This window comes from Cibotium barometz, chromosome 18, assembly GCF_041138505.1.
Source record: "Cibotium barometz isolate CiBa-2024 chromosome 18, ASM4113850v1, whole genome shotgun sequence".
Classification (NCBI taxonomy): Eukaryota; Viridiplantae; Streptophyta; class Polypodiopsida; order Cyatheales; family Cibotiaceae; genus Cibotium; species Cibotium barometz.
The window spans coordinates 33713569-33740580 of record NC_141063.1 but is presented as its reverse complement, the minus strand read 5'-3'; the positions used below and the strand labels follow the sequence as shown (position 1 = coordinate 33740580).

At 41.7% G+C, this 27012-nt stretch overlaps 1 protein-coding gene across 1 annotated transcript; it reads right to left on the bottom strand.

Moving 5' to 3' along the window:
* Positions 1-14434: 14434 nt before the first annotated feature.
* LOC147629228 (uncharacterized) lies at positions 14435-25867 on the bottom strand. Its single transcript, XM_086812487.1, has 6 exons — positions 24193-25867; positions 23776-23852; positions 22785-22827; positions 22485-22695; positions 15195-15312; positions 14435-15092 (listed from the first exon to the last, which is right to left on the bottom strand). Exons 1-6 carry the CDS (start codon positions 25271-25273, stop codon positions 14841-14843), a joined length of 1782 nt encoding a protein of 593 aa, XP_086668613.1. The 5' UTR covers positions 25274-25867; the 3' UTR covers positions 14435-14840.
* Positions 25868-27012: the final 1145 nt, after the last annotated feature.

The window sequence follows — 27012 nt, the reverse complement described above, 5'->3', positions numbered from 1 at the left end:
TTTCTTAGCTTTGAGTTGCTCTTTAGGAATTTCCTTAGCCTTGAGTATGCATGCTCTATGCATACATAAAGAGCATGCATAATTTATACATGCTCTATACATACTCTATGCATGCTTTATGCATCAAGAGTATGCATGCTCTATGCATACATAAAGAACTTACATACTTTATACATGCTCTATGCATACATAGAGTATGCGTTGATGGCACGGAAGCGGTAAAGCTGTTTACGCCTTTATAGGGTGCCACACTTCCACACACGCATATAAACACACCAGAACACCAGACCCAAGAGCATGAACAAGACTTATATTTCAGAACTGACCTTCACCTCTACAGTGTTGGATATCCCATATATCCTCAGAATGAGCTTTATCTAGCATCCACTCGCAATCAGTCCACTCCAGCTCCTGGTCGCTCCAAATCGGTTCCCTCTTGGTTCTCTGCAGTAGCTGACCTCTTCATTCTTTGCACTGCACCTCAGCTGAAGGTCTCTCTGCTACGCCACTAGCACATTACCAGTTCCCAAAGCAAAACCATAGTTACACCTCTGAACCTCCCTGTCTCTGGTTGCTAACCACACCTCACCAGAGAAGCATTCTTTCAATTGCTGTCAACACCTGCAGCTAGCCCAACATCCAGCCCAAGCAAAAGAACCTGCTTGCGTGCTACCAGCCCCCGCCGGCTTCACAGCAACCCAACTCTCTCTCTATCTTTCACTTGCACACAGCCCTCAACTCCCTGCATCCACTTCACACGTACCCTGGTCGCAGCAACTCCCCTCTTCTACCTGCACAGTCGACTCCAGCCTACTCCTCCACTATCCACCAAAACCAACGCTAGGCTCTACTCCCTCCTTCTTTTGCTTCAGCCACCACCGGTGACCATCCTTGGCGGCTCCCCCTACTATTTGGCGCTCTCTCCTCTACAGCCGGCACTACACCAGCCTTCCTCACCTCTCCTTGGACGTACGGCTACTCCAACCACACGAACAAAAAGATCACACCCTCTGGCTCCCCTACGCATTCGACGATCTGTATCTTGTCACCCCTCTCCACTATATCCAGCCTGTCGACCTTCTCAGTCGATGCCAGCAGCTCCGCCAATCACCAGCCCCGTCCGTAGCAAACCCAACACGTCCCTTCTCACTCTCCTTCACTGCCAACTCCTCTGTAGTGGTCAGCGTGCTCTCTCTCTTCCACCATGACCTGCCTTGCTCGCCCGGCTCTACTCGGTCAGTCGGCACTCTCTTCGTTGACCTACCCAACCACCGTAGCCACCGAGACCCAAACAAGGCCACTTCTCTTCCTGTTTTGTTGACGACCCTCCTCCCTGCAGAGCCGCCCCCCAACCTGCGCTGCGCCTACGCCAACTCCTCGTCGGCTCTCTGCTTGCAGCCCTCAGGCTCCCCTGCGCAGTCCACGCTCTCTTTCTTTCTGGCGACTTCTCTCTCCTCTTATCGCCAGCTACTGGCGACCATTCATCAACCCGAGCCTCTCGACTCTGTGTCCAGCTGCCGTCTGCTAAAAACACCACGTCGTCGCCCCACTCCCTTCACAAAGCTTCAAAAAAAATGGGCCGCCAGATGGACGTGGTCTTTGCCAGCCACGTTGATATTTTCATTTTATTCTTTTTAATCTTGGAAGAGGCCCCTTTGCATTACCTTGTGCTTATGCTTCCAAGCACACCTTTAAGTTTGACCTACGAGCGCCCACTCTATTTTGGGACGCGCACACCTACAAGCAATAGAATGGCTGACACCATCTCTAGCATAACACACTCCGGACAAGCCTGTGCTTCCAAGTTCTAATCATTTTTCCTGCACATACACTTCCATCAAAACCAAAAGCTTGATTGCCGCATCCACGATGCCCACACTGAGTCAATGGGTGCTCCCATGACTTTACCACAACACGAACATCACTCATGTACACATGTACAAGTTGAGTTTGAGGTTCCCCAAAAACTTCACACATATTTAGCAACCCCCTTTTTTTCTGCTGAGACATTTATGTCCAGTAGCTGTATAAACAAAAACCATTTATCCTCCTGGATCAAACAGAAATCTCGGTGCATCTACCTTCCAATCCTTCAAGCATTTTCCTCTATCAAACAACCATTGATGGATCCTGTCATGACCTTCTACTTTTAGCAACCCCCTTGGCTCTTTATATATGGCCTCATCACCATCTACTGTTGCACTTCCCCCTCCATACCAGCTCACACAGTTCTGTGATGGAAACATCCATTCCTCACCTTTACTCCCCTCTGACACATCTGAGTCCCACTCATAATCATATACTAAAATAACAAACATCTGATCATCAACTTCCACCTCGTGGTCATCCAATTTGCAACCCACATCATTGGCTTCCAACTCTCCCTCTGGGCAAACTGCCAAACTAGGACTATAGCCAAACCACTCATCCATATGCTGAGCATCAAGATGTGGTGTGTCCACCATAAACCCATTTTCCTTCAACCCATCAACATCAAACACAACAACTTCATGCACTGTAGACTCATCATTGTCACTTTCCTGTAGTTTCTCCAGCTTCAAGACCATTGGTGATCCTTCAAGATTCTCCACATCTTGCACAGGCATCCCTACCAAGTCTAAGCTTCCCAAACTCCCAGGCAAAGCATCTTGGTCTCCCTGACCAACAACAATAGCCTCATATGCATTCTCACTACTCACAACCGACTCATTCTCTTGGGCATGACAAGGAACACACACCTTATGATCAGCAACCGCACCTGCGAAATCTATCACACCATCATCCAAAGTAGCATCCAACTCATCTCATCAGTCACACCATCACTCTCTTCCTGCACAACTGGCATGCAAGTAATCTTCTCCAAGGAAGCCAATTCCAACAGATCATTCAATGCATTATCAAGAACACAGTCCAGCTCATCATCCACACTCTTACAAGTTGCAATATCCAACTCATCACCCGGATCATCCATACATACTCCATCCATAGTATCTTCATTAGTAACACCTTGATCATCACTCTCTACCTTGACTCGCTGAAGTACTGGCACCTGCAAGTCATTACTTTTTTCTGAATCAAAGAGATCATCCAAGTCATATCCATACTCAAACACATCAAGCTCCTCAGCATTAGCATCACTTTCACAATCCACAGCATTTTTCCTTCATGTGTATCAATTATGATTTTATCATGTTTATATGCCTTAATCTACACCCTCCTAGGCATGCTTCTAAGCTATGTGTTAAGTGTATCATGTTAAGGTATGGTTCATACCATGCATGTGCATGTGCTCTTGCACATCCATGTACTTAACCAACCAGCCAACCATACACTTGTCCGGGTCCCTGCTATGCATCTATGCACATGCACATGTGCTCTTGCACATCCATGCGCTCAACCAACTAGCCACCATACACTTTTCTAGGTCCATGCTACCTCCCTCCATCTTTATTTAGAGAGGTATACCCTTTGTAGCAACATCTAGCACATCATCATCAATACATATCAATATAATGCATGCTTTTCATTTTATACTTCTTGTAAATCTTATCTATAAAGTCTCTTCTAAAGCCCTTCTAAATCATGTGCCTATAAAAAGCTATGTCTCCCTCCTCGGATCCTTACATGATATCATTGCCACATCATGAATTCGTGGGTGCTTGTTTGTTACCGCCACCCCCAATTTCCTATGTTTTTGTGACTTTGATGCTGAGGTGTTTATTCCACACCTTGAAATTGATTATTTTCACTCCTACTACAGGTCTTTCTTTTGTGGCAAATCCAACGATGTTGTATACACAAATTTGGCCTTGCTTCCTAAAATGAAAGAAGGCTATGTTTACCCATGCCCCCTTTAAAATAGGGGGCATTTTTTCATGCATGATATTGTGGCCTACTCCCCCTACAAAGAGGGGATTTTTTTATGCCTGCTATTGTGGTCGCCCTTGTCCCACAAAGGGGGTTGAGGGGGACCACAACGAGGGGCGAGGGGGTGAGTTCCCAACACTCGTATATCCATTCTCAACTAGTCTTTGAAAAGCACGCAATATAACTAAAGTAGAGACATACTTGCAAATAAACAAGACACTTGAAACAAAATTGCGTGTATTTTTAAAGCTATTCAGTACAAAAGGCCGCTGATGACACGGAAGCGGTATAGCTGTATATGCCTTTATAGAGTGTCACACTTCCACACAGTGATACAAACAGACCCAGAACACCAGACCCAAGAGTATGAACAAAACTTTATTTCAGTACAAGTCTTCGTCTTTACAAAGTTGGACATCCATTACATCCTCAGAACCATCCTCATCTAACACTCATTCACAATCAGCCCACTGCCCTTCATCGATATGTACTGTGACTGACCAGTACCCTTAATCACCTCCCTCAAAACAAGCAAGGTCAACTTCCCACAAGATTAGAGATTCCATGCGTAACTTCAACATCTTTAGATTGAAGACCAAAAACACCATCGCTTGCCATCAGCAGTGATTGCACTGGAGAAGACGATGACTGCCAGAAGGTGCCAACTAGAGTTCATAGGATGGCTGTATTGAGGAGGTAGGCTTTGTTGCACGACTAGAGTGAGAGTCAACAAGGAAATCTCTGCTCTCTGCTCTCTCTCTCTTTCTTTGTGGCTCTCTCACACTAGTGGCAGCAACACAAACAAAATAACACACACTGACAGCAGCGGCGTCAACCAAACAAACAACACACACAAAAAAAACTCTCTGGCATCGCCTGCCTCAAAGAACCAGCTCTGCTCGCTATCAACTGTGCCTCTCAACAACACAACAAACTCTGCGCTCAGAGAGGCAGCAATACAGACAAGAAGCACACCTCTGTCCTCTGCAGCTACGGCAGCATACAAAGTGACACCCAAAAAAACAACTCTCCTCTGTGTTCCCAGCTCACAGCATTTCCATTCACAGGAAAGACAGGCGCCGCCTTCGTTGCAATGCTCCTCCTCTCTGTTCATCAACTATCCTCCTCTCTTCTCTGCAGTCCACGCTCTCTATCTCTCCTTCACTGTTTTTTGCAGTCGACCCTCGTTCTAGAAAAAACCCGCCACACCTAGCCCAAATTGGCATCCTCCCTGCTCGAATCTCTTTGTGCCATCTCTCCCCTGCCATGCACACACGTAGCCACATCACCCTTCTCGAATCTCTTTTAATCTTGGACATTTTCACCCCTCATACATATATTATATTGGCAACCCCAACAATTAATTGCCCCCATGCACTTGCACATTTTCGAATACAATCTACAAGTACCCACTTTATTTTTTTTGAGACGCACATGTACAGAGCAACTGAATGACTGACACCATCTCAAGCAGACCACGCTCTGGATTAGCCTGGTACTCCCACACCTTGGGCTCATCATTTCCCTTGCACATACACTTCCATCAAAGCCTAAAGTTTGATTGCCACATATAACCACACATCCATGACACCCACACTGAGTCAATGAGTGCTCCCATAATTTTACCACAATACGGAACATCACTCATGTACACATGTACAAGTTGAGTTTGGGGTTTTCAAAAATCTTCACACATATTTAGCAACCCCCCTCTTCTACTGTGGCATTCATGTCTAGCAGTTGTACAAACAGAGACTATTTATCCTCCTGGATCAAACAGAAATCTCGGTGCATACACCTTCCAATCCCTCAAGCATTTTCCTCTGTCAAATAACCATTGATACATCTTGTCATGATCTTCCATTTTCAGCAACCCCCTGGGTTCTTTATATATGGCATCATCAATATATACTATTGCATTTCCTCCTCCATACCAGCTCACATAACCTTGTGATGGAAACAACCGTTCCTCACCTCTACTCCTCTAATACATCTGAATCCCACTCATAATCATATACTGAATTAACAAACATCTGATCATCAACTTCCATCTCATGGTCATCCAATTTGCAACCTACATCATTGGTTTTCAACTTTTCCTCTGGACAAACTGCCAAACTAAGACTATAACCAAACCACTCATCCATATGTTGAGCATCAACATGAGGTGTATCCACCATAAACTCATTTCCCTTCAGCCCATCAACATCAAACATAGCAGCTTCATGCACTGTAGACTCATCATTACCACTTCCCTGTAGTTTCTCCAGCTTCAAGACCATTGGTGATCCTTCAAGATTCTCCACATCTTGCACAGGCATCTCTACCAAGTCTAAGTTTCCTAAACTGCCAGGCAAAGCATCTTGGTCCCCTTGACCAACGATAACCTCACATGCATTCTCACTAGTGACAACTCTCATTCTCTTGGGCATGACGAGAAACACACACCTTATGATCAGCAACCGCACATGCAAAATCTATCACGTCATCATCCAAAATAGCATCTAACTCATCATTAGTCACACAAACCCTTTTCTTCTTTCACAAACCAAAGGAATTTTTTCCTCTGTGGAGGCACCAAAAAGTGATGACACGGAAGCGGTATAGCTGTATATGCCTTTATAGAGTGTTACACTTCCACACACTGATACAAACACACCCAGAACACCAGACCCAAGAACATGAACAAACTTTATTTCAGCACAAGTCTTCGTCTTTACAAAGTTGGACATCCATTACATCCTCAGAACCATCCTCATCTAACACCCATTCACAATCAGCCCACTCCCCTTCATCGATATGTACTGTGACTGACCAGTACCCTTAATCACCTCCCTCAAAACAAGCAAGGTCAACTTCCCAGCCCCAAGATTAGAGATTCCATGCGCAACTTCAACATCTTTGGATTGAAGACCAAAAACACCATCGCTTGCCATCAGCAGTGATTGCACTGGAGAAGACGATGACCGCCCCAGAAGGTGCCAAACAACTAGAGTTCATAGGCTGGCTGTATTGAGGAGGTAGGCTTTGTTGCGCGCCCTTGCGACGACTGGAGTGAGAGTCAACAAGGAAATCTCTACTCTCTCTCTCTCTCTCTCTCTCTCTCTCTCTCTCTTTCTCTGTGGCTCTCTCACACTAGTGGCAGCAACACTTAACACACACTGACAGTAGCGGCGTCAACCAAACAAACAACACACAAAAAAACTCTCTGGCATCGCCAGCCTCAAAGAACCAGCTCTGCTCGCTATCAACTGTGCCTCTCAACAACACAACAAACTCTGCGCTCAGAGGCAGCAATACAGACAAGAAGCACACCTCTGTCCTCTACAGCTACAGTAGCATACAAAGTGACACCCAAAAAAACAACTCTCCTCTGTGTTCCCAGCTCACAGCATTTCCATTCACAGGAAAGACAGGCGCCGCCTTCATTGCAACGCTCCTCCTCTCTGTTCATCAACTCTTCTCTCCTTCTTTTCCTCAGCCTTCATGGGTACTTCCCCTTCTTCTTATTCTTCTTCGAGACAGCCACGGTCGGCTCGCCTCCCACTTCTCGTCATCCTCCTCTGTCTCCTCGCCTGCAGTCGTTGCTGCCTTCTTCTATCCTCCTCTCTTCTCTGCAGTCCATGCTCTCTATCTCTCCTTCATTGTTTTTTTGCAATCGACCCTCGTTCTGGAAAAAACCCGTCACACCTGGCACAAATTGGCATCCTCCCTGCTCGAATCTCTTTGCGCCATCTCTCCCCTGCCATGCACACACGTAGCCACATCACCCTTCTCAAATCTCTTTTAATCTTGGACATTTTCACCCCTCATACATATATTATATTGGCACCCCAAACAATTAATTGCCCCCATGCACTTGCACATTTTCGAATACAATCTACAAGTACCCACTTTATTTTTTGAGAGATGCACATGTACAGAGCAACTGAATGACTGACACCAGCTCAAGCAGACCACGCTCTGGATTAGCCTGGTACTCCCACACCGTGGGCTCATCATTTTCCTTGCACATACACTTCCATCAAAGCCTAAAGTTTGATTGCCACATATAAACACACATCCATGACGCCCACACTGAGTCAATGAGTGCTCCCATAACTTTACCACAATACGGAACATCACTCATGTACACATGTACAAGTTGAGTTTGGGGTTTTCAAAAATCTTCACACACCGCATGTACAAAATATACATGTTGAAAATGTAAAGCGGATGGGCCTAGGCTAGCCTATCCTTCTCAGTGTCTATGCATTTCTCTTCCTCATCTTCTAGATCCTCTTGGTCTCCGTACACATACATGCATAAAAAATGAATACATACCCTACATCAATGCAAATATAATTCCACTGATATGGTTTAGTTACTAACCTCTTGGTTGGCAAAGGCTCCTATTACTTGAGTCCATTGATCCAATGTGATGACCCCAATGTCTAGCTGAAAATGATCCCAAGCACCTAAATCATAATGGTTCCTATGTTGATTGACCTCTACTTTACGTGGTCGACTACCCACAATTTCCTCCTACATATAAGAGGCACAAGAGAAATTTAGCCTTAAAATTTAGATCAAATATAGGAGTTTTGTAGTGGAGTATACTTATAAATCTATCTTTCCATGTATCCTTCCCGGCTAACACCCAATGTCATGCTCCCTACTATTCAAGTTTCACTTGATGCACTATGGCCTATTGGGAAAATATGATCCCAACACTCACTTGCTGCAATGCATGGAGCCAAAGAAAAATGAATATATTGACATGAAAAACTAAAAAAAGCAAGGCAAATAGTAAAGTATAAAGGTGTAAGAGAGGAGATTTACGTATCGTAAAGAAACCCATATAGCTATTTGGGGTCGGGATGCAAGCACCACTAGAACCTAATGGGGTAGAACACCATGTCTATTGCAACTGTGAAATCTAATTTCCATATACGGAGGTGGGGGTGATGAACTTTCCATTGCTCTCAAATATTGTTGCAACATCTATATGAAGCATATGTGAGTGAGAGGGAGCATATGTAAGAATGGGCCACGTGGTCTTGATTCTTATCGTAAGCATGTTAAAGAATGTAAATAGGAGATAGGGTAGTGGAAGTGTACCTTTTTGGATTTCCCGCATGGGAGAAGGGAAGCCCTCGATGGGTGTGTCCAAGATGATCCAATAATTCTTTCTACATAAAAAAGAAGAAGACAAGGCAGCAAAAAAACTTAATCATATGCATCCCGCATCATGCATTGAAGGTAATAAGGGGCATACCATTGATGCATGCTTTTTGAAGAGCCCAATATTGGAACCATTAAATTGCCAACATTTAACCTAAGTCAACATAGTAAAGTATAAATACAAAGCTAGTGGCACCCAAACTACATATGCATTAAGAAGACTAGAGACACATTTTATGCAACTTAGGACAAGACACAGCCTTAAGAATGAAGGCAAGGCTATGGAGGTAATCCCTATTCCTATTGCTATTGATACAATGTATGTTTACATCATTGGGGTGTGCAGATCCATCAAGAGAAGGGGGTGTGCATGTAGCTGTGTGTATGTGTGTGTGAAGTAGAGAAGAAGAGAGAGAGAGAGGGAGAGTGGAAACCTTACCCATGAGAGCACCTTCAGGAGAAGGAGAGAAGGAGGGAGAGGGAGAACGGAAACCTTATCCATGAGAGCACCTTCATGAGGAGAAGGTGAAGAGCACCTTCAAGATCTAATCTTGAGAAGGAGGAGAGCACCTTGAGGAGGAGGGGATGGAGGCGCCCTACAGCAAGAAGAAAGAAGAGAGAAAATGGGGAAATTTTCATGTCACACCATTGGAATTGTTATTTTAAGTCAACATTGGCCGTGCCTATGGTCACGTAACTGGCTGCGTAATGTGGCCGTGTAAGTGGCTATGATTGTGGCCCTAAATGTGGCTCCGCAACTGGTGGCAACTATTGTGGCCACACATGTAAGAGGAATCCTAGGACATTTCCAAAGAGCAACTCCAGATCTTGTGCGGCTTGAATGTAATTCCAGAGCTTGTGCATAATTGGTATTTTTACCAATCTTGTAAACCAAATGCATCTGCTTGTAGGGTTCATTGTCAAGGTGGAGCTTGGCCGAATGGTTGAACAAGAGGATTTTTTGCCCTTGTTCAAGGTGCAAGAGACAAGTCATGCTCGATGAGTCACATAGCAACACATGGATGAAAGGGAAGAATGGAATGGCCCAATAGCAATCCGAATCTTCAAACAATGGAGATGATTTGGACAAGGAGGAATTTCGTCAAAGAGCCATTGATTACATGCCACATCACTGAATGGCCAGTGGGCATAACAGGCAAGTCGCTAGGCTTCACCAAAACTTGGGGTGCATCTTGCTCCACAAGTGAAAAGAGAGCCTCAAATGAGGGCTACGCATCAAGTCCATTCCTACAGGAACACCACATGGAAGATATGATTAATGACCTCTTTGAGGACCATGAGCCTCGTACATGTGACAGTCCAAGACGGGAGGTGGAGGAGGAGGAAGCTTTTCTAAAGCAAGCCACACATAGCCCACTGTATGATGGATGCACATATTCCATTCCTAGAGACTCTTTGGAGCTACACTCAACCTACAAACCTTGTATGGTTGGAGAAATGGGGGGGTCGAGAGCCTCTCACAAAAAGTGTCCTTCAAGCTTCCAATGTGTTACCATGTTACACCACTCGTTTGAAAATGTCACATTCCCAAATGCATGTGTAGGCTTGTACAAAAGCTTCTTCCTCAGGGGAATCACATGCCAACGTCAAGGAGCCAAGCTAGGACCTTTGTAACCAAGCTAGGTATGGATTAGAAACACATACATGTATGCTCAAATGATTGTGTTCTATTTCGAGGAGCCCACGGTGACGCTAGTACACATTGCCCCATATGGAGGGACCTACTACTACAGAGGTGATGTACAAGGGGTGATGGTCCCCAAAACGGTATTACGGCATTTTTCCATTATACCTCACATCCTACAAATGTATCATAGCAAGTCTATTACAAAACTCATGACATGGCATGCTACACACCGGTCCACCACCAACAATGACAATATGAGGATACTTGTGGATTCATCTACATGGCATTACATAGACGACATGGCCCGTGTTATCTTTGGAGCCATGTAACTTACGACTTGGGCTTGGTACGAATGGGGTGAATTCTTTTGGTGTGAGGTCAACCGCATGGAGCACCCAGCTAGTGGTGGTAGTAAACTACAATATACTACCATGGAAGGCCATTAAGAGGGGCCACTTGATAAAAAACATGGAAATCTACCTTGAGCCCTTGTTTTAGGAGCTCCAGGTTCTATGGTGTGGGATCCATGTGCATGATGTCTCTTGTCCAATAAGCCATTGTGATTCCAAGGTGAAAGGCATTTTATTATGGGCCATGCACGACTTCTCAGGTTTAGGAGAGGTTTTCAGTAGGCTCTTATTGGCACATCCTTGTATCTCTTATTGTCTTTCACTCTACTATAAATTGACTCTCGGTAGGCTATATGATGTATGCCCTAGGTTTACGCACTTCTAGAAATCATCCTTGCCTAGCATGTGGGCCATCACTCATGATATCAAGATCGGATCATCTCAAGAATGTTATTTATGAGAACCATCAATGCTTTCTCCCTTGTTCCCATGCAAGTTTTTTTCCTTCCCATCAATGCTTTCTCCCTTGTTCCCATGCAAGTTTTTTTCCTTCTTGGAAAGGTGTTCCACCGCATCCTATGACCATGGTTGATTGGCAATATATTGGAATGGAGTGGATACCTAGCAACCATTAAGGAAGAGTAGGTACTCCAGCTTCTTTCGCCTCCCCTCTTGGCTACAACTAAAGATCCATCACCTCTTGGATCCAATGGACATCTTTAAGAATGTTTCCTCCAACATTTGGGATCACTTGATTGGTGCACAAGATACCACTTGGGATGTGAGCAGTTATGAGATCGCTTGGGGTGCGAGAAGATAACTAAAGATCCATCACCTCTTAGAGCTAATGTAATCTTTAAGAATGTTGCCTCCAGCATTTGGGATCACTTTATTGGTGCACGGGATACACTTGGCATGCGAGAAGACATGAGATTGCTTGATCAACTCCCTGACACATGGCCAATGGCAAGTGCAAATGGGAATCTGACTTACCAAGGGAGAGGAGAAGAGGGTGAGAAACCAAATTGCCTCTTTCTACACACCATGGGCATCATGCATTTCTTGAAGGAGGCCTTCGCAAAAGACAAAGAAGTGAGGGTCTCCTCAATTGTACAAGCCAAAGACCCATGATTAGCACGAAGTGTTATAGGTATGTTGGAGTCTTTTGCTCATTACATCTATGGCTGCATTAATTTTGCTATGGTTTTATGGTTTCCATTGTTGTATGTGCCTTTCAACATAGTTTATCCTTCCCATATGCGTTAGTGGATGTGGAGAAAGCAAAGTGCATGAGGCCATCTACAAGTTGGGTATATGGTCTTTCACACTTATTGAAAGGTAATCTTAGAGAGTTACTCACTTTCGAGCTTACTTACTTTTGGGTATATGGGATTTCACACTTATTGGCTTGTGGGCTTGCAAACTTGATGAGTTTATTGCTTGCAAGCTTGTTGGACAACCATTCTTTTCAAATTGTGGGATTTTTGGCTTACAAGCAACCGAAAAGCCAGGTAAGAAAAATTGTAAACTTGCAAGCATGCTAGCTTGCAAGCAAGTAGTCTTGCGAACTCACTTGCATGTAGACTTGCGAACTTCCAAAATTGCAAGCTTGCAAGATTACATGACTTGCAAGCAAGTAGGTTTATGGACTTGGGGGTTTTTATGTCTCTTCCAAGCTTGTTGTTAGGGGTGTCACATAGCAACACCCATAACTATGTCATTCACGACAGTGTCACTATGCCCCCCTAATGTTGTAGTACACCACCACCAATCCTGGCTATGGAGACCAAGTGCATGTATCACTACACTCTCATACGAAGAAGCCCTCTTCCTAGAGGCACCCAACATGATTTGTGCAGCAGATTTAGTCGAGATCACAATATATAGAGCCCACCTCTGCCCTTGAGGCTATTCACGTTGATTTGCAATTGACTATTTCTCTTTATGCACTTGTAAACACTCTTCATGGGGCACTCATAGCTACATCCACCAATGTAGCACTTGTCTCTTGACAACTCGAACTTGACTTAGACAAACTTGTAGCCCCTATTCATTCGCTAAAGGCCTCTTACATGGGGGCTACACATGCTCCTTCTCCTTCATTTGCGACTCTAAGTCAATCCACATCTCTTCCTTTGATCGGCTTTGTGCCTTGCCCTGACATTATAGATGATTCCCCTGTGTGCTTCCTTATGTGGGTCTTCATGAGTCTGATAGTCTATCATCAAAAACTCAACACATTGCAGCTACTCTCTTCATGACCTCTTTGTTGTGCCCTCCTCATATATGGGGAAAACATTCCTAACTACCTCAAAATCTCTTGAGAGAACTTTTGGACTCAAAAGGGACCCTCTAAAGAGAGCCATGCCATCACTTTTCTAAGAAAAATGGGGATGTGATGAACCTTATGTATCTTATGTCACATGTGACATACCATCAGAAAGCCCTTGAAAAATAGATTCTAATTCTACCACCTCCAACAAATTTGGAGTTGCTATGGTTAAGTTGTGCCTTCCCCACAAAAAAAAGAAGATTCCAACAATTGTGACATACACATGCACTCTTGCACATCCATGCACTTGACCAATTTGCCATTGGACACTTGCTCATTGTAACTACTACCTACCTCTCTCCATCTATTTTTGGGAGGTGCACCCTTTGGAGACCCTTTGTAACATCTAGTATATACATCATCAATACAATACATACTATCAACTTAATACTTCTTGGCAATCTTATCTGTATCGTCTCTTCTACAACATGCGCTACTAATAGCAATGGCTTCCTCCTCGTATCCTATCCTTACACTACATGGGATCCACATGCACCCTTACAAAAGCATGCAAAAATGGAGTTGTAGACATGGTAACATATGCTAGGCGTTCCATGTCCAGAAAGCACCTTAAACCGTACCATACTATATGTTAAATTTTACATGCTTGAGGATTTTAACCTTTAGGTGAGGCGGTAGGCCTTAAATCAGTAGCACAAAGAGCTTGCAAAAAAGTTGTTTTTTTTCCTTCTTAAGTCAAACCATGGGGGACTTGCCATAATCCCTAAATTGTCGATTTCAGAATTGGAAGCAAGTTGACAGTGGTAACGGACCTGGCTTCCCTTTCATACTGAACTATGGGCTAGGGTTTCGCTATGCTTTCACGACAAAGAGATAAAGGTAGCACGCACATATGCATGCTTCATATCACCTGCATGTGGTGCATGTTATACTTTTTAAAATAATGCAAATGTACTTCATCATCATCACAAACGATACTGTTCCGATTATGATATGCAAGGATTGAGCATGTGGCACTTAAACCATATAAAACAAAGGCAGGGACTTGCAACAGAATATGGTTCGGACATAATGAAGACAATATTGACACTTAAACCATGTAGAGGCAAGCACTTGCAGCACGGGTACTGTTTAATATCGAGAAACTGTCTACAACTAGTCTCTGTTACAATGAGTACAAATGCCAAGGGTTCAGGGGCTAACTTTCATCCTTGAAAATCTCCCTTTGTTATACAGGGTGCATGCATACCACCTTAATAATGCAAGTCAAAAGTGAGAAGGTCGTAAAAGCATACAACTTGAGAAACCTTTGATGGCCTTCTCCGCTTAGTGTTCATGAAAGTCCATACAACTTAGGCTCTTTACATATGCAGGTGGACATACAACGGATCGGACGAGCTTAGAGTGGAAGAGGTTAGAGTGGATAGCTTTTCTGACCGTGTGATTGATCTCTGCATGTCCGGGAAATAAGTCGGAGCAAGCTCACCTGTGATCTAAGGAGTATAGCCTGTAGATAAGATCAGCATTTAAGCAAGGAAAGCTCCTTCGGACCATCTCCTTGCCCTGCAGAATTACATTGGGAGTTGAGTCTGCCAAGAGTGAGCTCTAGGTTTGGCGCTTTGACAGCCGGTTGGCCTGTGATCCTCTGCGAGGAGATGAGCTGGGGCATCGTTGATACACTAACCAAACTGTGACCGATACCACCCTCCCCGTTTTCTCGAGCAATGTAAGCCATCGGTAGTTGACAGTCCTGAGCACGCAGCTTCATCACCTATATCCAAGAAATCCCATGTTAGCGTTTGCATGGTTTCGCAGAAGGTGTTACTTGACAAATGCTTTCAAAACTTAGTCTTTCCGAGGAGCTTGCCAGTACCTGAGATTGATTATGATAATGATGATGCTGCTGGAGCACAAACGACGGCTGTCGAAAACTGGTGTCTGCCTTCAAAATCTGAGGTTGAGCTTGCGGTTCCCGTAAAGACCATGGCAATCTGCAACAGTAATACGCCTCAGGTTGGTCTGAATTCGTGCTACGTACAACACCACCTTAAAATCCTAAGTATGTGTATTGCCTCAGACTTGAAACTTGACTATCTGATCAGCTACTGTACCACTATTATTTTTTGAATTGCCCAGAGGAAACGGTAGAGCGTGACGTAGCGAAATGAAGGTCGTGGGCCCGAATTAAACAGAGCTACACTATGTGCATCGTGTACACACGATGCACACCTATGATCTGCCGGAGTACACCTATCAGTTAGGGTTAGGTTTTTTGTGTTCTAGGGTTTTTTTTTCAGTTTTAAAGCTTTAGGTCTATCACAAAAATCCTTAGCTTTTCAGAGTTCATTGTGATGAGACACATACATCACAAGAAGGTAGACCTGTGCAAAGCATAAGGGAAATTACTTTTATCCTCCTCCAGCATTTGCCCAATATCTCTCTCAGAAGCAAACATCATCCCTTTGCAAGAAAAGAATAGGCCCTTTTGAAGAGAATCCTTATGTTCTCTTAACCTTGTAAAATTCTCCGTCCACATTTTTCCCTAGCTTAGTAAAACATCCTTATTTTGAAGATAACACTTCAAATTACTATTACTTTGTCTACCTTGGATGAATAACCTCAATATATGTATAGCTTTCCTAAGAAAGACCTCAAATGTCAAGATGAGATAAGCATAGAGTGTTCAGATTCAAGAGATCTCATAGTAATCTGGGAGATATTACAAGAAAGGATTTTTTCCAAGAATAGAAAGAAACTCAAATATCTAAAAAGAGTATGGTGAATTGTCTAGCAGGAACCAAACTTACAGCCATGGGCATGTAGCCTCAATCATGATAGATGATGAGGGATCTTGCGGCCTTATGAAGTAGAAATTACTCCCCAACCTAGACATGTGCTATGAATAATAATCATCAATTGTTTATATATATTGTTAAATAAAGTTAACTAAATTTAAAGAAAATACTCTTCCCAAAGGATAAAATCTTATACGTAGTGTTTTATGAATAGCTTGTAATATTGTTACCTTGTAATGTTATGAGAGAAAGCATAATAATGTAAATATATCATAACACTAATTAGTTCTTTGCCCTTGGGAACTTGACACCAAGTCTTAACCATCAACGTTATAGTCAACTAATGCTTGAATGTGTACACATACACGTGTAACTAAGCCCCTTGGAAGGTTTGTGTGTGTGTATTAGGGGGAGGCTTCCTTTGGAATATGTAGTGATTTCTACAAAAAAAAATGTTTTTAGTAATTTTCTACACTTGTAGAAACATTTACTTACAAATTTATTTTCTCAATCACAAGAGTGAATATGTAGTGAGTTCTACAAAAATTGTGTTTAGTTTTTTAGAGTTGTAAAAACATTTACTTACAAAAAAGGAGACCTAATTTTAAACACAAAAGTGAAAAAATCTTAACTTAGGTCCAAAAAGCCATAGTTTAATTACCTCCAAATTTACATAACACGTGTATTTCAAATCTCAACATTTCTATAAAGGGAAAATACATCTTATATGCATGTCTTATACACGATTTTCATATAATAAGTTATAAGGGATTTCTAAAATACATCTTATAGGCACGTCTCATAAATGTTTTCATATAGTGATCCGCTTCCCTTCCATCCACCCATTTACCGAAACTATGCATGAATAGACACACACACACACACACACACACACACACACACACACACACACATACATATATGTATATATAAATATGTGTGTGTGTGTGTGTGTGTGTGTGTGTGTGTGTGTGTGACATATATACATATATGTATATATAAGTGTGTGTGTGTGTGTGTGTGTGTGTGTGTGTGTGTTGGTGTGGCTGTGGGGGAGGGGGAGGGGAAGGGTGTGTGTGTGTATACATGTATAAATAAAAAATAAATCTTCGTATCTATATAGAACTCGTATGAACTATAAATCACTCTGTGTGTGTGTGTGTGTGTGTGTGTGTGTGTGTGTACTATATACATATATGTGTACACACACATATATGTATACACACACACACACACATATATGTATACACACACACACACACACACACACAGAGATATATATATATGTGTGTGTATGTATACATATATATATATATATATCTCTCTATATATATCACGTAGTCATATTTTTGTGATATTCACCACACAATTTTGTAATAAGGGATTTTTTTCCCTTTTTGATAATTTGGTTCAAGCATGACATTTTTATTGTATGATATATTTAACCTGGGCATATGCACATTTCTGTAATTGGAACTATTGAAGGGATCCATTCTAGCTAATTTAAAGCCACTTATATTCCCCATGGAAAATTGTAGGCATTCAAAATGGTATGGGCATTGCATGCATAATAGTGGTACTAGTTGTGTAAGTCATGTGGTCTGGATGAAATGAAAAGGACATACAACTAACACTACTAGGACTTTAGAAGTTCACTTTATGCATGTGTATCCAAGGGACACTTACTTAATGGATTTTTAGACTTTCACACACTTCTTATATATAATTTAAAGATTTAAAAATTTCCCCTTCTAAATTACATTTTCCTCTTTTTAAATTAAAAAAACTCACATTTATGTATTTTCTACAACAAAAAAAGATTTGTATATGTTTCGTGTTATCTTAAACAATTTCAAGTGTTACCCTCTACTAAGGACAATAAACACAAAAATTCCAAAAATGGATCACTCTTTCTTTTAGCAACATATCTTGCTATTTTTTTAAATGGATATCTCTTGATTTTAGAACCATATATTGCTATTTTCTTCTAATATTCTTATGTTTGAAAAAATATATAATATCCCTTTTTATGATTCACAAGACTACACCTATGAAACATTAAAGTTCTTCTAACTATGCCCATGGATTCATATTAGAATCTCACAATTAGCAAAGCAGGGCCATGCTCGAGTATGGTATGCTAGAGTCCCCTACTGCTTTCTCACACAACAAGGGCTCTATATGGATCTCTTAATACCTCTCCCACTATAGTCTAAATGCCCCGTCCCTCTGCCTCACCCACATCATGATACCAACTTGATCATTCAATTTGATCTCCTTAACTTACACACCCACACTACATGGCTCATGTCCTTCAACATACCCACAAAGACCCAGTTCTATAGAGATCACTTCCTAAGGATCACAATGTATGTATTCATCTAGAATTTGGGTACATACACAAACATGTGTCACATGCCATCATGCCTAATGGACATAGCAGATACCTTGATAGTCAGAGACCCCCCTCCTATGCTAGATATTCTTGATGTATGAGGATGATGACACCTCACACACATGAGATCTCCTTTATACTTATATGGAGATGTATTTACACATGTATTCACATGCCTACTATAATACTCACTATGATGATGTAGATGATAACGATATGATAAACAAACATACACCTAGTTTATCATTTGTTAAGTCTCTTTTACTCTTTTCTATGGATCACTATTATGTGGAATCCTTGTACTACTTTTGATCTTTTATACACTCATTAGGGTTTTACAAGGCGATAATCTCTCTCTCTCTCTCTCTCTCTCTCTCTCTCTCTCTCTCTGTTTGTTTGTGTGTGTACATGCATGCATGCATGTGTGTGCATGTCGATATCTCTACGTTGAGAGCTTTAAGAGCTAAAAATCAACTTCCATATCAAGCCATTACATTCAACCAAGCTAGGTTACATAATCATTAAAAGAGATAAATGTTCCAAATTATGAAAGCAATTTGATGATAACCTATACACAATTATCCTTATGATTCTCTCCAATTCATCCTATGCTTGTTTGACCCAATATTTCTTATTACTATCACATCCTCCTCTACTTCATAGCATGATTACTTATGTTGCATGGCACTATTCTCATATGTGTAGCAAGGCACTATTCTCATATGTGTAGCAAGGCAAGAGCCATTCTTGCTTATGCAATATACTTAAGAGGAAGACTTTATGAAACCCACATTTGTTATGTGTGTTTTTAAGAGTAATATCCCTTATTCTTGAAATTGGGCACCTTAAAGACACTTAAATAAATTGGGCACCTTAAAGACACTTAAATAAATTTGTTATGTGTGTTTTTAAGAGTAATATCCCTTATTCTTGAAATTGGGCACCTTAAAGACACTTAAATAAATTTGCATATACTATAAGTACACTTGTTAGGATAAATTTTTTTTTAATCTAATAAGAAGATCTTATGTATATAGTTTTTTACGTAAGTCATGGATAAACAAAGCTGATTGTTTTGAAATCACATGCTATGTTATACTCTTAAGTGAAGTTCCGATCAAGCTCTACAATAATTTGACCATCTTGTAAAATGAAATTAATCAGTGTCTAATCTCCTCTCTCTCTCTCTCTCTCTCTCTCTCTCTCTCTCTCTCTCTCTCTCTCTCTCTCTCTCTCTCTCTTTGTGCATGTGTATGTGTGTGTGTTCGTGTTTACATCATATGGGAAAAACAGGGCAATGTAAATGGAAATAAGAATGAAAATGGCAATTTTGAGGGGGTTGAAATGGGAAAACATGACACATTAGCAAAAGGATTGCAAAATAAGAGGGAGGAGAAAGAAGAAGAGAGAGAGCAAAATAACATGGAGATAGAAGAACATAGGAGAGCATGTAAGTAGAAACTACGGAAAAGGAGATAGTTGAGAAGAAAGAACAAAACGTCACATATTATCGCCTCTTGAAACTGGGACTTTGATAAGTGTCGATCTAAACGACAGAGGAGAAATGGTTGAAACGTGACTTTTTCTAAGGTATTTTGGATCTTTAGACACCTAGAATGGCCCAAAAACGTGGACTTTGGGGAGTTTCCCATGACTACTATAGATCTATGCACATGCATGTGTGTGTGTGTGCGCACGCGCACTTGAGAGATTTAAGAGCTAAAATTACCTTCCATAACAAGCCATTATGATCAACCAAGCTAGGCTATATAATCATTAAAAGACATAATATTTCACATTATAAAGTTGTCCAAAGATATTGTTGGGAGATCAAAAAGTCTCCATAAAGTCGCAAACCTACTAGCCTTAAAATGGGATTTAAAATTGCCCAAGCCTAAAGGAGGTGTGTGTATGTATAGATACCCTCACGCAAGACCTACGAATACACAATGATAGCTAAGACCTAAGGTGTTCATTTCATGCAAGTGCATCCAAGGGCCAAAAAAAGAAACCTCTTTTCCTACTCATTTGGAGATTTTAAGGTAGCCTTCCCTAAATTTAAGGATGATGAAATTTCTCGTATTTAAATAGTTTTCCCTGTTTTTCTATATTAATTTTGAGATTTGAAGATAGCCCTTCTCTAAATACCACCTTGTGGTACATAGGTGTGTGCATGTGTAGTAGTAGGGTGAAATTCCCTAGACCCATAGGCTAGACTTCGGGCCCTTTTTTAAATTTTTTTGAGGACAATGAGATTACTCATGTTCAAACATTTTCCCTCTTTTTTATTTCACAATCCCTACATATATGGTATACTTTCTATGACTCCATGAGAAAAAAACCCCTCTCCCTTAACCTATTATTCTATCTTACAAAATCCAAGGTATGACTTGGAAGACAAGATAAAGTTTCCAAAATGCAAATCTCTCTCATTTTTTTCACAACAAATCTTGTTACTTTCTTGATGATTGCAAATATAAAAGGTAAAAAATGAGTCTCTCTTGTTGTTAAAGCACACTAAACTACATCTATGAAACATGTTAAGCCCTTATACAACCATTCATATTACAAACGATGTGTGTGTGTGTGCGCGCGCACGCGTGTGTGTGTCCTTATCCATGCACATTGGGACGTGAAAGACATAATCCACCTCCCATATGAAGTCATTATGATTAGAAAGTATAAGGTTGCATATACATCACATCATGAAACTAATCAAACCTATTTTAGCAAAGCAAGAAAAGTCTCCATAAATTGGCAAACATACTTGACCTCAAATGGAGATCTAGAATTATTGAAGACTTAAGAAGGTGTTCAAGTAAAATACCCTTTTATTAAATTTTGGCATTTTGAAGGCACCATCTTTGGTGAATTTCCATATAGGATCAATACTTTTTTTAAACCAAACTATTTTTAATAAATAGAATCAAAAAAAATTTACAATCTTTATGCAAGGTTTTTAAGTCTTGGAAAATAAGGACCTGGCCTTTTGTTAAGCTCACATGCTATCTTACATCTATATTGTTTTGACCAACTTGTAAATCAAGTCAATAGGTGGAACTCATGAAGCCCTTCCCCTTCCTTGTGCCTTTCACTTTCTTATATTACTACCTAGAAACAACCATTTCTTAATCGAAAATGTTTAAAACATGTCAACAGAGCACTTGCCCAAGTGGCTCAACTCATCACAACCCACCGTAACCGACACAACCCACCGACGACCGTAACCGAGAGCCTATGGGTTGGATCCGTGTAACTCTCTGGTTGTGTGTGTGAGCTATATAGCTTTAGCTCGACTACAGCCCCTCATAAAGGGGCTTTTTTTAAAAAAAAGTTTATTTAACACCATTACATATAGAGAGAGAAGAAGAAGAAGAAGAAGAAGAAGAAGCCCTTTTAACGTCATAGGAATAATCCCAAGAGACCAAATATAGAGAGAGAGAATTGTAGTTTCCATTTACTATATTTACTGATCTCCTCTCCTTAAGTTTTAAAATTTCATCCTAAGTCTCACTGTATCGTCACACACCTCCATGACCTCGTTTGGCAGTTTTTCTACAAATTTTTAAGTTTTTCTTCGTAATATGCTACACATTCTCCCTCTCTCCAAATATGTTTTTCTTCTTAATGTGCTACTCTTTCTCCCCCTCGCTCACACACGCGCGCGCGCGCGCACACACCCTCTCTCTTCTAATTATGTTTTTCTTCTTACTATGCTACACACACACACCCCCTCTCGCCCCCTGTCTCTGTCTTTCTCACACACACGCACACACTATTCACATCAAATATCATCGTGCAATGCATTATCAGCTGATTCCTAATTGTGTTGGTCATGCCTATCTTTTAACGTCAAGCTGCATCTCAAAGCAACTAATGCACTCTCAGAATCCTTCGCATTAATGCAAACATGCACGTGATTACCAAAAAGCTTCTGCACAACGAGGGCTTTCAGTGGAGTATTATCTCGTACCTTGTTGAGGTGTTCCACAACCCGGCGAAGTAGTCGTTAACACGTGAAGTCTTGCTGGGAAGGCCGAGCATGGCTCGAGTGTCACCCACATTGAGAGCTAGGTCTCCAGAGTTCTTATGCATGTGCAAGTTGGCTTCGCTAAAGTTCCCTCTGTGAGCTACAAAATCATGAGAGGGCCGTAGAAACGGAGAGCCAAATACCTCGGGCAAACCTACATGAAATTCAAAATGAGGTTAAACTTCCACTTGTTGTTAGTAGATGTACTTCATGAGGGAATGCTTATATCTGAGGCTAATTTACCTCCAATGGCAGACTTGTCCGTTGTTTTCACTGTCCTATACATCTGCGTAAGAAGTAGAAAATACCATTAGAGGATTTGAACTTATGTATAAATAAATGTATGTAAGCACGCCGGTGTGACCAGTTATCCCTAATTCCTTAAAAGTAGGATAATGTAGCCTGCTAGATAGTGAAGTCAGGCTCTACTTAATGTACTAATGGCATTGTATAGCCTAGCATTGGCGGCACTCGGGAGTCTGCAAGATAATATTAATGACATTTCTGTGTAACCTGTGTAATTACTCAACTTAGTAACTCAAATGCATGCGCACCAATGTGGACCACGGATATAAAATATTTCGACCACGGCAAGGAAATTCATTTACTTTCGGTATTGTACTAAGTAGCGTATAGCCCTTTTAATAATATGAAAGCCAAGAGAGTCCTTAAACGAGAATATTGTACTAAGTAGCGTATACCCTTTTGATAATAAGAAAGCCAAGAGAGTTCTTAAACGAGAACCCATCATCCATTTCCACTGCACAGGCTCAAAAGCAAATATTTCTCTCAACATATCAACCAACGTATCATTTCCAAATTTTAAATTTTTCCTTTGAAAATGTACAGTTTTTCCAGCTAAACTGTAACTAGAATGCATAAAATTTTGTTGAGTTTTTTTTTTTTAGTTGTGATTTACAGCCGGAAATGTAAATTTTGCAGGTCTTTTGTATATAGATAGCTTGCAGGTTTTCTGTGAATAATGACAGGCTACAGCTATTAATGAGGCTCGGGGTGGGGGATATGGTAGAATCTTGAGAGCTGTGCAACATGTTTAAAATGTAGCGCTACATGTTGAATGGCTTGTTTGGACTTAAGTAACCGCGCATTAATATTGTTGCATACTAGTACGTAAATACACACACCTACACAAGCTGCAAAGTGGATGGCACATTGCTTTTAGAGAGTTAATCGCCTGGAAAGTGCAAATAACTTGCTGATAAAGTATAATTACCTGCAAATGACTTTTGACGTGGGCGAGGGTAAGGTCCTTCACATTCATCAGCTCCAGGACTGATTTGGGCGTTGCTCCTGTTATTGACCATAAAAGCATAATTAGAGAATGATCAAGAGAAAAACGTACTCCGTTCTCCGTATTAAGTACTTCATTAGCGCTAATTATGTTACACATAAGCCCATGTTAAGCTGAAAGCAGGAGTTGTAATGGTTAACATTTGCTCCAAGCTCAATCACTCATACATACATACATACATGTATATATATACAATGGTGAAGTGTTAAGATAATGGTGAAGTGTTAAGATGCTTAAATCTAGGTATTATTTCATGTGAAATATAGGTACATATAGAACAAACACGTTTAAAAGGTATCTGAAGGCTAAAATTATCGGATTAATGGGTTAGGTGTGTACTTTCATGGCCTCCGAGGGCTTCCACAGCATGAACAAAGTGTGCATGTAGATTGCTAGTCCATCGCATGCGCGGTGCTCTCATGCTTCTCTTGGTGGGCAGCTTGCCGTGTGTTCGTAGCTTTGCTCTAATTAAACTGTCTGATAATGTATCTTGATGTTCTTTTGAGCATTTATCGGCCCTAATCGACCCTTGCCTAGTGTCTGAATCCATTGTAATGGGGGTTGCAAGCCTCAGTTGATCTGGGAGAACTGATGAACTACACGAACCACCTCCTGCGCTAAATAGCCTTGCAGTATCTGCCAACGTCTGCTTCAAAGGTTCTGCGTTTTTCTTGTAAAAGTTGGAAAGCACAGGCGTAGATGACAGCATGGAAGTACACAATGGCTGAGACATCATCATCTTCGACTTGCTTTGCTCAATTAGGGAAGGAACATTCTCTCGTGGTTTTGGGGTATCCAGCGGGAGCAACATAATACTGTTACTATTACTGTGGCTTGCCTTGGCTTTCCTATGAAGCTCATCAAGTGCTGCATGCAAGGTCGAAGAATGATTAAGAGAGGTTAGTTGATGATTAAGAGAGGGCGATAGTCGATTAATGAAGGAGGATGGGTGATTGAGAGACGTTGAAGGGTGATTAAGAGGCTGGTTAGGAGGAGTTGGAGGGTAAATAGGGGGGGTTAATTTGGATTTGATGGAGACATTAGACAAATCAGCTAGAATGGGGAGGGCTTGGGAGGTTTCATTCGGCCTTTCTCCATGGACATTATAAGGGTGGGCTAAGCACAGGTCTGCGCCAGCAGCAGCCATATTTAACTGTATGTTCTCTGCCCCTGCAGGCGCAGCTTGCCTCCTCTTCATAATGTCTGCCGTTACATCACTGGAGTTGCTGGAGCTTTCACTGTGCGAGCTGTTGGAACTGTTGTATCGGCTCCTCTTCCATAGCTCAAACCCTAGATCTTGCTCAATATTCTTGCTCTCCTTTGAAGATGAATTGCCCCTTAAAAATGGTAAACATATCTGCAGTGATAAATCCGGCCCTGCGACAGGTCCCTCGCTTGAAGACGCAATATCCCTCACCATGTCGATCACCCTTACCAAAGAGCTAGGGCCTTCCTTGCTGCAGAGATGCCCCTGAACAACAGCGACTAGGAATCTATACACACACGGACCATGAATGGCAAATATGGTCAAAGTTACTAGGATTTGAGCAGCTTCATTTGCAAGTAAAAAGTAAGGGGAAATGGAGACAAAGCTGATAAACAGAAGAAAGAAATGATCTATGGATGGTATAAGGTATGAGACTAGATCTTTGAGCTAATTGGGCATGGAAGCCGAAATTTAGCTACTAAGAGCGCTGTAAGGGTAAGCCAACTGCTAACGCTTCTACAGTAGCCTCTCGTTGACATCAATGGCAAGGGCTAGGAGCTACAGCAAGTAATCATGCTGTGAACCACACAAGGCCAAAGCCAGCAAAGGATTGGAAGACGGACAGCTAGAATTGCATAACTTATAAGCTCTACAAAGCAAGCCTATGATCACTTTGAAGCTAGCAAAAGAGTGAGCTCTGGTATAAGCGACGGTTAAGAACAACTTAAGGCTAACGAGAATTAGATATAATTGGGGTTATGGCCGGCTTAAGATCTCCGGGTCCTGGTCCCGGGAAGTTTTAGGAATAGTTGCAGATGCTAGGTATCAGTGGTCTTAATGTTGTTATTCTTGAAGAGAGATGGCAGGAGGGGGAATGATGAGAGAAGTGGTGAATGGGCTTTAGTCCAAAAGGAAAGCTAAAAGGGGATTCGGTGTTAAAAGTCATTGAAGAAGGAGAGATGATTGATTGAAATTAAGCTGAAGGACGGTGAGAGAGAGCTTGAAACTCAATCAAGGAGAGAGGGTAGATATTGGTGGATTGAAACTTTAAGGGGAAAGCTAAGGTTTGATATTAAAAAAAGGGGGGGTAAGTATGAAGCAGGCCAAAAAAAAAAAAAAAGGTCATTCAGTGGTGTGTGCACGGGAGAAAGCCTGCAAAGAAGGCCAAAGAAAAAAAAAGGTAGGCCACAGCGGTGAGCCTAAAGTCTAAAACCGCTTTTATTTTTGCCCTAGAACGCAGACAGAACATCATTGGCAGAGTTATGGATATCTCTGGTCACGACCATGACGATCCAACTCTGGGGTGCAAAAAACCAGCAGTTTCGGGGCTCCTAGTCCTACCACACGCAGGCGATCTCTTGGTCCCCCGGATCCCGACGCTCACAAAACCACCCCACCCCGACTTTTCGAAGTTTGTCTCGGATCCCAAAACCGCGCGACGTAGGCCAAAACTGCTTCTCTTAAAACAGCCCGTCCGTTTCTCCCTCTTGCTTTGTGGCCTCGTTTCCATCAGTCATTTAAAATTAGAATAAATAAAGGCCTCAGGATCTTAGATCATCTCTGTTCTGTATCTTACCTAAATCATTACCCCCTTGTTTGCTTCCGTTTTAAGTTCATCATCAGATTTTGGCCTGCACTCGTGATGGGGTCCCGACGAGTCCCCAGCTCCCCCCGCCCTCCCCCTCCGGACACGCCACAAATAATTTTGATTACGTCGCCCTGCAATTTTCCGATTTTTTTCCCCTACCACTATTAAAATACTACTTAATGTATAAGATAGCATAAGGAGAAAATATTTGTTATATTGACTTATCGTAAAATAGCGACTCGAAGGAAAAACGATAGGAATAGTCACGAGCGTGGAATATAAGCGAAAGTAGCAAAAAAAAAAAATTGGCCCACCAGAGATACTTTATTATATCACAATTAGAAAGCCAAAATTAATGGGAACC